Consider the following 13149-nt stretch of genomic DNA (forward strand, 5'->3'; position numbering starts at 1 on the left):
AGATATTTAATTTTTTCTTATAAGCCGCCTCTATATAGTTATAAATGTTGCCGCCATAGGCTTGTGCCTACGTCGCCTACGCCTATAACCGGCCCTGCTCATATGTTCGATTAAATAATTTCAATAAGCTGCTAAATGTAAAAAATATATAATATATAATATTATAGAATGTTTTTATTATTAGATAATGTAATTTTAACTTAATAATAGGTATTTATATTTTAAAGTTTTTGAAGGTCTTATAAAAAAACATTTTATTTTTTCCTTTTCAAAAGAGAGGTAAAAAATAAGTTTTCTACATTTTACCACATGTCTTAAATAATGATTAGGTAGGTACTATAATATTATTTACATCTATTTTTTTTATTACTCATTTTAAAATGTTAATTAAAATTTAAATGTTATTAATATTAAATAATTGTATAATACAATTATAATCATCATAATATAATATTTAACAATTGCATTAATAGTAGTAAGAAAAGTAATGGACCATTTTGAAGAGATGAAGTGATTTAAAGTTTAAATTTCCTAACTAGAAACATTAATTTTTACATTTTTTTTTCAGTCTTATAAATTAGATTGTTTTAACTATTTTATTATATTGATAGAAACTTTAACAAAATACATTTTTATCCATATTAGACCAAGCAGCAGTTGTAGTGATAATGATTTATGACTTCCATGATAAAAAAGAAGCTCATATACTTAGGAACACTATTGACATAATAAATTCTAGTAGATACAACTTCTTCATGTGGTCCGCAAAATCATGCAATCACATTTATGCTTGTTCATTGCATATTAATGTAGGGTAGTCGCTCTATTATTATTATATGTATGTGTAAATTATAATTGATTAAATTAATTTATACTAGCACTAAGAGTATACGAAAAACTTAAGAACTAATAATCTTTTATACCTATTGGTAACTGTAAATAAGTTATATTTTATTCATTATAATTTATGATGTATAATCAGTGGCGCCGAACTATATTTTAAAAGGGGGGCAAGTAAAAAGTTATACGGACCACCACCTCCGTTTACGCTTGCTTTAGTGCTGCATATGTATACATTAATAGCTTATTACGAACATAATTCATAAGTAGTTTGCTGGGGAAACCACGAACCCCCACGACCCCACCCAACGAAAAAAGGGGGGGGGGGGCGGTCGCCCCTCTTGGGTTATAGGTTCGGCGCCACTGTGTATAACAGTATTACAAAGTTCAAGTGCAGTTTGACAGTTATCTATAGTATAAAATAGTATATAGTATATAGTATATCTCACATATTAATATAAAATAAAAATATATAAAATCATTTGTACTATTATTAATTTATATATTTTTTTTCCTTAAAGTTTATGATTTATAAATGGATAAAATATGCAATTTGATTCAATATTAAATAATAATAATAAAAAACAATAAAATAAATTGGTGAACATTTTACTGGAAAATCAATTATTTACAGTAAGTAAGTACAAACATGAAATGCAGGGTTAACTAGATATTTAAAATTGAAAATAAAAAAATTCTAGTTAAATAAAAATTACTATGCTTACAACCTCGAGTACAACCTACTATACAAAGCAGAATTTAATGAATACTTAAATGAAGCATTAAATTAAATCTTTACGTAATATATTAAGTTTTATTTTTTAACAAAATATATATAACCTAAACTAATAAATACTATTGAATTTAATGTTATTTTTAAATACTCAATTAAACATACATTTTAACAGGAAAAAAATTAATGTATTGTATACAATTTAAGATTAATAATAAATTAAATAAATGATTCAATCTAATGTTATAACACATAAAACTGATTTAACTTTTTCTTGAATTTTTTTACCTTTGTTCTCAAGAGAGTCATCGATATTAACCGAGTTTGTATTATTTGGAAGGTTATAATTATTCAATATACAGTTTGATCCTATTACTGATGATGGCCCAGGTATGTCATTCAACATAATAATTGAATTATCTGAAGCTGATGGTGTAAAACCATTTTTAATGATGTCACATTTAGTAGAATTGTTAACATTTGTTTTTATAACCTCTACAGTCTCTGCAATATGTTTAGGTTTTTTTTCTTCTGGTGGATTATATTTAAAACGTTTAGATTTTGGTTCTATCTCTTCATTGTCAACATTTTCATGGATATCATCTTCATCAGAATCTATCCATATTATTTCTTTGTTATTTAAAGATGTATGTATAGGTTTATTCACAGTCCATGTGCCATCATTAAGTAAAATAATATTTTCACTTTCTTCATTTAATTTTGAACTTTGAAGTATTCTATAAAAAAATTCATCAATTTCTATGTTTTCATATTTGACTTGTTCCTTACATATTGGGCATTCCCATGTTTGCTTTTGTTCATTCATCTGTAAGAATTTTTTTGCATCAAAACACTGCAAATGTTTACATTCTTTACCTCTTGCCGGCACTTTCATTCTTTGTGTACTTACTGGATCTTTAAGAGTAACAGTGATGGAGTCTACACTCATATCATCATTATTTCTTAGGGAATTTTTAATGAATTTTTTAGTTACATCAAATCTACGTAAATATCTTTTTTTAATCTCTTTAAGCAGATCTTCGGATGTTAATTTTTCGGTTAAAAAAACACCAGCTACATAAGTATGTGGATCATTTGACCATGTGATTTTTAATGTGTTTTGTTTCTTTTTTTTTAAATGGATTTGTTTAGTTATATCTATAGGAACATTCAATCTCCATGGAGTGGGGTCGCCAGTTTCTGGAAAGATTAACTTAGGTAACTTACAATCATAATTATTTACAGAAATATTAATATTAGAAGGTAAACGTCCATTAACAATTGTTGTGCTTCCAACTTGTTCCAATCTTAAAATTATTTGAATTTTATATTCGTTTCTTTCAGAATCCCATGATTTCCCAATATAATTTGGAATATTTTTTATTTTACCATGAAGCTTGGTTAGGTTGAAAGTACTAATATTATTACCCTCACAGTGAATAGGATCTGTTAATGAATGTATTGTTCTAAAGAATGGTAGATTATGTGCAAAATGTATGGTTTGTTTTGTATTTTCAATAGAAAGTATAGAATTATGTCGATACTTTTGTAAAAGATTCTTTATTTTTTTAACCCGTCCCTTCTGTGGTTGTTGCATATCTCTTTGTTTTGATAAATGGATGTGTAGAACTCGTTGTTCCAACTCTTGCACTAATGTTGTACGAGGACCTTTAAACAGGTCTAAAATCAGCTTTTTTACATTATGATTGGGATCAAGTTTGTTTTGGTTAATATCTTCTAAAATCATTCGTACTTCATTAGATTTCAATTCGTTCATCAACACATGAATATATGCAATATGTTTCTAAAACCAAATAACAATAATAAATTATAATAGAACAATTTGTAACTAAAGATAGAATAGGATTAATAACTTGCTATACATTAATAGTTCAAATTATTACTTCATATACATTGACACATTGTTTACATATGCACAATTAGGTGGGGGTTATGGGGGGGGGGCTAGGCTCCCCCCCAAATATTTATCTAGTCTCCACATTATTTGTGTCTTTACCTATCATGTTTAGTATCATCAATATCAAAAATAAGGAACTTTTGTCAACCAGTCTATTTTTTCATCACTGAATATCATCTAAATTGAGTTTATGAAATAATTTTTTAAAAAAAATGTCGACAAATTTGGGTTTAATGTTAATTTGAAAAATTTGTCTTTTTTCTATAACAAATTTTTTATTCATTATAGAAATTGTGAAATTTTTTTAATTAAATTAAATTCAAATTTGTTTACGTTTTTTTAAAATTATTTTATCAACTTGTCATGATTTATGATTTTTGGTGATAAGACAAATAAACCTTGTTGCCAAAAATTGCCTAGATAAAATAAAATAAAATTTTGATATTGATGATATTAAACAAGTAGTTACTAAAGATGTGTACCCAAATTTATATAAATTGGTACAAGTAATTTTCACTATATCTGTTAGTTGTGCAACCTGCAAACGTTAATTTTCTTCAATGCGGCTATTAAAAACTTGTCAGAGAACAACAATGAGACCAGAACGATTTTCAAATTTATTAATATTGTATATAGAAAGAGATGTAACTAATAGTATTTAGTCTTGACTCAAAAACAATAATTATAGATAAATTTTCAGCAACTCATAGAAAATTAATATTCATTTAATATTATTTTTTATTATGATTGATTTTACTTTATATGTTTATTTTGTATTTGAGTAGAAGTTGATGTGTCAAGGAATATAATTATAATTAAAACATTTTAATTCACTACCTAGTTTTATATGAATTTATTTATGTATTGTTATTAGTTAGCTGGTATATTAGTTATGTTCATAAATATTTTGGATAGTACCTACTTAAATGTTGATAAATTATTTTTGTATTCGTTTAAGTTAAAATAATATATGGCATTTATGAACACTATAATCCACTAATCTAATACTTATGTCAATAATAATAATTATTATGAATAAAAAATAATACCCTCGATAATACCTATTTAAAATAAGCAAGTATAAATAATTCTATTTGGCAAAAATACTTTTTTTTCATCATAATATGGGAATTTAACCATTGTTTTATTTATTAACAAGTATACTTGAAAATTTATTAAATTCTGGAATAAAATTCTGCAGTTAGTAAATTTGTTATTTTAATATGCAATTTAACTTAAAGGTACTTTTTGGGGAAGTAGCAGAACTTAACCTTTTATTATCGGAGACCATCTTTTAATTAAGAAGCTGATAAACATAATGATGGTCAACGAAATTAATATTGTGTAACAAATAATAAAAAAATACTAGGTACTGTATTACAGTAGTAACAGTGGCGGATTAAGGGGCAGGCTAAAAGGCTATAGCCTAGGGCGCCTTTTTTTTAGAATTAAGGGTTATTATTGACATATTAGGTATATTTATTTTAATATATTTTTTTTTCATATTTGTTATATAAACACGAATAAAAATAATTTTAAAAAGTTATAATAATATATTAATATGTACATTGTATGATTCGTACGTATAGTAAGAATATTACAATTATTATTACAATTTTAAAATATTTCATGTGTAATAAAATAATTACAGTTAGTTACTAGTTATTATTAATAACTTATTAGTATGTACTTATTGGGAACATTCGACTATCCGAGTATAAGTAGGTATTTTCAGAAAATATACGAGTAACAGTTAGGTATTTACTTATTTATTATTTTCGGAAAAGATATCAGTAAGGCCCGGAATTGTATGCATTTGCATATTTTTATATATTAAACAAAAAGTAGCTAGGTAAGACACACATTTGAATCTTAATCTTATGTGTGGGTATGCAAAATAAAATTTGGCATATTTTTGCATATTTGGAACATTTCAAATTATTATACATATTTTAGCATTTTTCTGAAATATAATGCATATTATATAGAAAAAAATAGTACAAAGTTATTAATATTATTATTTTATTCCCGTGAATTGTGCAGTTATATTTGTGTGCTATAATAAGATAAGATAAAGTTTGGTCAAGGTACCAATACGATAATAATTCTCGATAACGAAAAACTAGTAATGGACTAATAATGACTAAATAGTAAATACTGGTTTAGTTTCTATACAACCGTACTTCGCGATATTGTGTGTTCGAGTGTTCGTGTTTCTTATTATTTTATTAAAATGTCAAAAGTACAATCGTCTGTTCGTAAATATGTAGCGGAATTTGGAGAAAATATTTTTGCACCTGACGGGGGAATTCTTTATTGTAAAGTAGGTAGGTATTTGAGATTAAAGTAAATAGTGTAAAGCGCTTTACTGTCACACAACATCTAAAAACAGGTAAACACCTGAGCTTTTAATAGAAAAATTGAGAATAAATCAAAATCTCAGCAATTATTGCCCAATATACCGGACAAATCCATGTTAGCAAAAAATGTATGCAACACATTGCTCCTAACAAATATCCATTTGGAAAAATTGGAAAATAAACATGTGCGTTTGTTTCTTGAAAAATATACAGGTAAAGATATACCTTCGGTTTCATTATTAAGAAAAATATATGTCAACGAATGTTATAAAGACACAACAAACAACATACGAAATCAAGTAAAGGGAAAGAAGATTTGGGTGTCCATAGACAAACTACCGACGCTACCGGACGATATATTGCAAATGTTGTGATTGGTACTTTAGAAATCGATAAACCCGGGAAAATATTTTTACTTTCGTGTGACGTTTTAGAAAAAGCTAACCATTCCACAATTAGTAAATTGTTCGATAAAGCGTTGTTTTCTTTATGGCCTAGTGGTATACAACACGATGATATACTACTTTTCGTTATAGACGCTGCGCCATACATGGTAAAAGCAGCAAATGCTATAGAAGCATTTTAGTATTTTACTCGAAAATTGTCTACATAACTTGTATTGCTCATGGACTACACAGGACATCAGAAAAAATCTATTCTCTTTTTCCAAAAGTTGATGAGCTAATCGCAAACATGAAAAAGGCATTTTTGAAAGCCACTGCGCATGTTGAACTGTTTAAAAAAGAAGCTCCTGATGTCCCTTTACCTCCTTCGCCAATTATTACACGTTGGGGAACATGGTTAGAGGCAGCAATGTATTACTGTGAATATTTTAAACCAATATTAAATTTGGGTTCAGCAGTTAAGTGCAGAGGACGCAATATCCATCGGAAAAGTAAAAAAAATAATGTTAGAAGAAAACATTTTGGAAGACGATTTAGTATTTATTTATTCAAATTATGGAATATTCAAAACAACTATAAAAAGCTTAGAAAAGCAACGTCTTCCGTAAGCTGATTCCATTAAAATTTTTGAAAATATTGAAAATAAGTACAGCGTTGAAATATACAATAAATTTAAAAATGTTATTGAAAAAACCGGCCAAGTGCGAGTCAGACTCGCGCACGAAGGGTTCCGTACCATCATCAGCTATAAACATGTCGGCAACACTTCTTATATTATATATTCAAGAATTTTTAGTATTTGTTGTTATAGTGGTAACAGAAATACATAATCTGTGAAAATTTCAACTTGCTAACTTTCATGGTTCATGAAATACAGCCTGGTGACAGACGGACAGCGGAGCCTTAGTAATAGGGTCCCCCCGCTTTACCGTACGGAATCCTAAAAAAATACGGATTTCAGCAGTTATCAAATATATCCAAAATTATAGCTGGAGAAAATACTTCAACGAACAATATACCCGAAGACCTTTCAAGCCGTGACTTAGTATACTTTAAGTATGCCCCGATATCTTCAGCCGATGTAGAACGGAGTTTCTCTCGATTCAAGAATATATTTGCTGAAAACCGACGTGCTTTTTTATTTGAAAATCTATCCAAGTCTTTAGTAGTTAACTGTAACTATCCAGGTAACTTTAAAAATATTATAAAAATATGCTCGATTTGTTTAAATTGATTTTTGTTCATGACTTTTTGTTTAGATGAGTGAATTTTCAAAATACAATTCAATTTCAATACAACATATAGGTATAGTTCCATCCAGTTCAATAAAATATATAAAATACAGTGGATATATTTTAAACTATATTTTTTGTTCAATATTAATTATTTAATGAATTATATACATTTTAAAACTAAATAAATTTAATAAATAATAAATTAATAAACATGCATTTGTGCTCGCATTTGTGTTACCATATTTTCGCATATTTTGAGCGTATATTTGAATGATAACCATTGCATAAATGCATGCATATTTCGAACGTTTTTAGTGCATATAATTCCGGGCCCTAGATATCAGTAATACTTAGTAACAATTGTCATTATACCACACGATCTACGGCCTGCGTCTGCCTACGACCGTGTGTTTTAATGACTATTGATAATATTATTATGTCCATGATCAATGAAATAAACCTTTTATTTCTCACGTTTAAAATTTAAATTCATTTGAATGTTGGCATTTGACGAGTGACAAGTGACGACGATCGACGGAAAGGCGGAGAGCAGTTTCAAAGGTACCTAATAAAGTACATTCCTACTTTATCGTTATTTTATTTAACCTTCCAGCGGGCTTTCTTCAAGCTTTTGAAAATAATACTTCAATTTTGTACTTCAACTTTGTGTTTTTCTAACTTTATTTCTTTCCTAATTTTGTTGAAGTTTTAATTTTGATTTCATCACATACATTATACAAGTTTAGTCATGTAGCGTGTATCGCCTAATTTATTGATACATTTTTGTTGGTAATAAAAGATAATTAGAGATATAATTAGAGAAGACATCATAAAAACGTTCGCAGAGCAAAAAAGCAGACGTAAAATATTGCTATAATGTTTAAATTTATTTTAATAAGTAACAATTATTTGTATTAATTATCTATTTTGTAATTGTAAAAAGAAAGTACTCTAATAGGTATACTAATTTAATTTTAATAGATGTTTTCAAAGATTTTGTACCAATTTTTTTTAAATATTATATATGATAGCTATGTTTCTGTGTTCAATGTTTACTACCTATTTCATATCTGGCTATCCATATTTCCGTTATTGGACTGTACAAGCATTGCTTATTTGTACTGGTATCTGAAGTAAAATATTAGACATGAAATATTTTATTTTTAGAAGTTGTCTATTTTAAAGATTTAAAATTACCTATAAATATATTTTTTTGACAAAAAAAAGTGAATACAATTTGAAGATGTAGTCAGTTCCTTAATAGAGTGATAGGGGCAGAGTGATTAATCCTAGGGGCGCCAAAATGCTAAATCCGCCACTGAGTGGTAAGTATTTAATATAAAATTAAAGTTATAAAATCTAAAGGTGAGATTATTATCTAGACAACCTCATGAGCTTTTTATTATATTTTAATTTTTAAGCGAGTTATGAGTACTTTAAAATGCACAAACAATTTACAAGTTTAAAATACTTATAGCTCGCTTTAAAATTAAAATATAATAAAAAGCCTATGAGGTTGTCTAGATAATAATCTTACCTTTAGATTTTATGAGAGGTCAATTCACTCTAATTTTTAAGCTAACGGAGCTACACGTGTTGTGCTTTGCATATAATTTGCTATCTTACGCACTTGTAAGACGGAGGTGCTCACATGCTCTTAAGTACTTACCTACCTAAGTATGCGATATATTACATTTTATTGTATTAGGTAGATATAATGAATACTCTGTTCAAGTTAAGATTGAACTTCTTTCGCGAATGCCTGACTCCTCCATGTGATGGTTATGTGTTCTGTGTTTGACCAACAGTCATCGCCGGTCATCGTTGGTCTCACCATATGTCCAAATTGTGGTGGGGATATGTGGAAAAAATGTGTTTTTAAAGAGTAGTTCAATCTTAAAATGAATAGAATAAAGATACCTAGATATAGATTTAGATATAAAATAGTCATATAAAAATGAAGTAAGTTTTAAGGAGTTTATTAGCTTGTTTAAGTGTCATAACAGGAATTTTTGCTAGGGTGGGGGGGGGGGGAATAATTTTTTTGTACACAAAATACTAAATAAACAAAATTAATAAAATAAATACTAAATTTTCAAGTACAGTGGTGAGTGGTAGATGGAAGTAAGTACTATTTAATCAAAATCCTAAAAATATATATACACAAAATCAATAATTTTGCTTTAAAATTCTACACAATTTAGTACCTATAAAATATTATAATATATTTAGCATAAATTCACTTTTTAAATTCCCTGAGTATAATTATATATTTTTTTTTTTAACTTGTAAAAGCTCACAAGGTGAGGGATATTTTAAACCAAGTTTATTCATAGGTACAGTAGAAATAAGTTATATATTTAATAAAAATCATTCAATTTAAACAAATAGTTTCATGATTCATTTTTATTGTTTTAACTTTTAATTAATATTTTATTCGCACATACTTATTATTAGTATTGATTAGAGCAATAAAAGCTGCATAATATTATCAGAAATTAACAGGTATGGCATGATGGAGAAACCTAGTTGGCTGTACAATATTTATGATCATTTAGTTTAATACGTTATAACAATAATATAATAAAAGAAATACTTACAGGGCTTAGAGCAACAATATCACTTATCGATCTCTCCATGGCTTTATATTCAACAATTGTTCAGGATTTGATAACCTAACCACACAGCGCTGTAAAATAAAATGGACAATTAAATTCAAAGTTTCAGAATTCCATCCTTGGAACATAACCCCACTTATTAGTTATATTCAGGGCTTGAATCAAAAAAAATATTGTTTAATGTTGTATGAATATTAAACGTTATGATTTAAAGACTGTTTAACGTTATAATAAATACCTGTTCATATTATGTGTTTAAACTTTTTAAAAATTTAAACATTATTCAATTTATGTATTTAGCGTCAGAACAATGATTGTGCTAAAATAATAATAATATTACCTATGGCTAGTGCCTACCAATATATATAATCAAAATTTGATTCAGTAGTCTTGTAATAATAAGAATATAAATATTATAATATAAAAATAATATTATTATAAATAAAATAAATTGCATGTAGCATAAAAATAAGTAAATAATAAATAATTTATCCTACATCCTAAATTTTTGTTTCTTTATTTGGTCATTTTCTTTTTATGAAATATTAAAATACAAAACAATGTTCTAATTTCTATCATATAACAAAGTTATACCAACTTCTTTAACCTGAGCTTCTGGCAGGGTATGGAGATACAACATACTAGCAATTAAAATAAATTATAATATATACCTAAAAACTAATTAATTTGATTTCGAAAAGTTAATTTCATTAATTAAAATATTCCTATTTCAAATTTTCTATTAAATTAACCAAATCATGGAACTAGGTATTGTGTATACCTATTACTTTTATATTAAATAATCTTTTTTTTCCTTATAAGTTTGTCATTCGTTCTGCAGAAGAAGAAACCAAACATTTTATATAGGTACCTACAAACATTAAGGCGTTATTTTTTTTAAAGAGCAGTTCAAGTGAAACTGTGGAACATGTTAAATTATTTATAGTTTAAGTGGTACTGGTCTAATTGGTAGATTATGACACAATGAGATGGTCCTTATTTAAACATAGACAAATAATTTACAAATAATATTATTTTGTTGTACTTTTAAGGAATTAAGAACATTTTTATAGGCACCACCACAGATTACCCTATCATATTGCATTATAAATAAGTACCTATAAAGAAAGATAGACTTGCCTCAAAGTATAAAGTGAAATTATATTTTTCAATTTATAAATTTTAAAATGATATAAGATAACTTAATAATCATTAAACTATGACATATAATATGGAGATAATTTCACGTTACAGCCAAATAAAAGTCCTAAATATTATACCTATCCTTTTGACAAAATTAATCATTAGGCATTTACAGTTCGATGAGTTAGCACATTTATGTATAATAATTTCTTCAAACATCCGATACAAAAATAAAATTTGATCAATAAAATTTACAATACAAAGCATTAACTGACCAGACGCCACAGACAATGCATACACTCACAAAAAAATAACGTGAAGACAGCCAGTCATGTGAACAGTAGGCAACTTTCCAGTCACACAAGAAAGCAAACACACGTGTTATACAACACACTAAATACCCTAATAACTTACCACTCGTGTACCTACCCTATGGGTAATGACAAATGAATAATTAAATACATAATAGGAAATAATAATTTATGTTTTACACAATATTTAGGTACCAGATTACAAAACATTTTAAACATTTTAAATCTTTTAAAACGTTAGTTAGTTAATTAAAATAAAAATAAAAACCACAAGCAGACAAATCCATACCGTTGAAAGGTCAAAAAACGAGTAAGTTGTGCAAGTCTTGTGTCCGCCGCACTGTAGTCTGCTGCACTGCCACACTGCCGAACTTCCACACCGTATTTTCCGTATTGAACGAACACCGAATTTTATAGGTACACGCAATTAGAAACGAAACGAAAATTACGGAAACATAGAAAGACGAGCAACAGTTTACATTGGAGGAAGGACGGCGAACACGGTTGGACGAAGCGAAAAAAATGGAATTCTCGCATTTAACCTGTTGTAGTATAATGGCTGTAGAGGGCGCTAGTAGAGGGCGCTAGTAGAGCGCGACAGTAGAGCGCGACTTTTTGTCAGATTTGATAAGAACTTTCAGCGCCACTCAACTGTGATCCAATGTAGGTGGGCCGTCGTGCAACCATAGTATATTATTATCTATATCTGTGATGCACCTACTACAGCATAGGGCATTTATTGATTTTTCATTATAATAATTTAAATGGTGAAACTTATGAATAATTGCTATGCAACGTTTTTTTAAGACCAACTTGTCCTCAACACTATACGGCTTCCAGACAAAGAGATTTACAGTGGAACCCTCGATAAGTCGAAAAAAATTCTGTTCCCTCGCGAAAACCTCGATTACCTACTCGAAAAAAAGTCTATAGATACCTAACTCGAACATTTTGTGTTCCGAATATAGACGGATAGCTTTATAAACATTTGTCTAAACGTTTCGATAATTTTATCTAATCGCGTTTATTGTGTTTATTATCGTGTGCATTAACTAACCTTGGCACACAACAGTATTTTTCATTTGTATCTCGGTATTGTCAGAATGTAGTAGAAAATACTATTGATAATAGCAAATCTCAAATTTTTAGTCGAAGTAAAATAAAAAATGATCTATTATAAAGTTGCAACACGTCATGTTTTATTATATTTTTTTCGTTATAATTTTTTTTTAAATTTAAATAACGTATATAATCACATTTTTTTACATTGTATATAATGCTACTTAAACACTTTGATACATACATGGCACATGAATACATACATTGGTACATTTTAAAAACTCTAAGTCGATTTTTTTTTCTAAAACCTTGGTAACTCAAAAACCTTAGTAAGGCGAAACCTTGATAAGTCGAGAAAATTGCATTTCCCTTGAATTTCGACTTATCGAGGTTCCACTGTAATTGTTTTACATTCGAATTTCATATACATACCTACTTATAGGTAGGTAATATAATATCAATGCATGCCTTTTATTACGATCTACTGTCACTGCCAACGAATTGCGATTGTTTGTCTGCCGTATACAT

The 13149-nt window shown here is 27.8% G+C and overlaps 1 protein-coding gene across 1 annotated transcript; it reads right to left on the bottom strand.

Moving 5' to 3' along the window:
- Positions 1 to 1732: 1732 nt before the first annotated feature.
- LOC107883328 (E3 SUMO-protein ligase PIAS1-like) lies at positions 1733 to 12136 on the bottom strand. Its single transcript, XM_016803100.2, has 3 exons — positions 11852 to 12136; positions 10091 to 10179; positions 1733 to 3377 (listed from the first exon to the last, which is right to left on the bottom strand). The coding sequence occupies exons 2-3, from the start codon at positions 10127 to 10129 to the stop codon at positions 1806 to 1808; spliced, it is 1611 nt and encodes a 536-aa protein (XP_016658589.1). The 5' UTR covers positions 10130 to 10179; positions 11852 to 12136; the 3' UTR covers positions 1733 to 1805.
- Between the last annotated feature and the right edge of the window lie 1013 nt (positions 12137 to 13149).

The sequence above is a fragment of the Acyrthosiphon pisum genome, chromosome X (genome assembly GCF_005508785.2).
Source record: "Acyrthosiphon pisum isolate AL4f chromosome X, pea_aphid_22Mar2018_4r6ur, whole genome shotgun sequence".
Taxonomy (NCBI): domain Eukaryota; kingdom Metazoa; phylum Arthropoda; class Insecta; order Hemiptera; family Aphididae; genus Acyrthosiphon; species Acyrthosiphon pisum.

Excerpts from the sequence above, each read along its gene's own strand:
- LOC107883328 (XM_016803100.2), bottom strand. The coding sequence starts at position 10,129 with ATGGAGAGATCGATAAGTGATATTGTTGCTCTAAGCCCT. Across the intron at positions 3,378-10,090 it reads ATATTGTTGCTCTAAGCCCT|AAACATATTGCATATATTCA; the intron begins GTAAGTATTTCT and ends ATTTGGTTTTAG.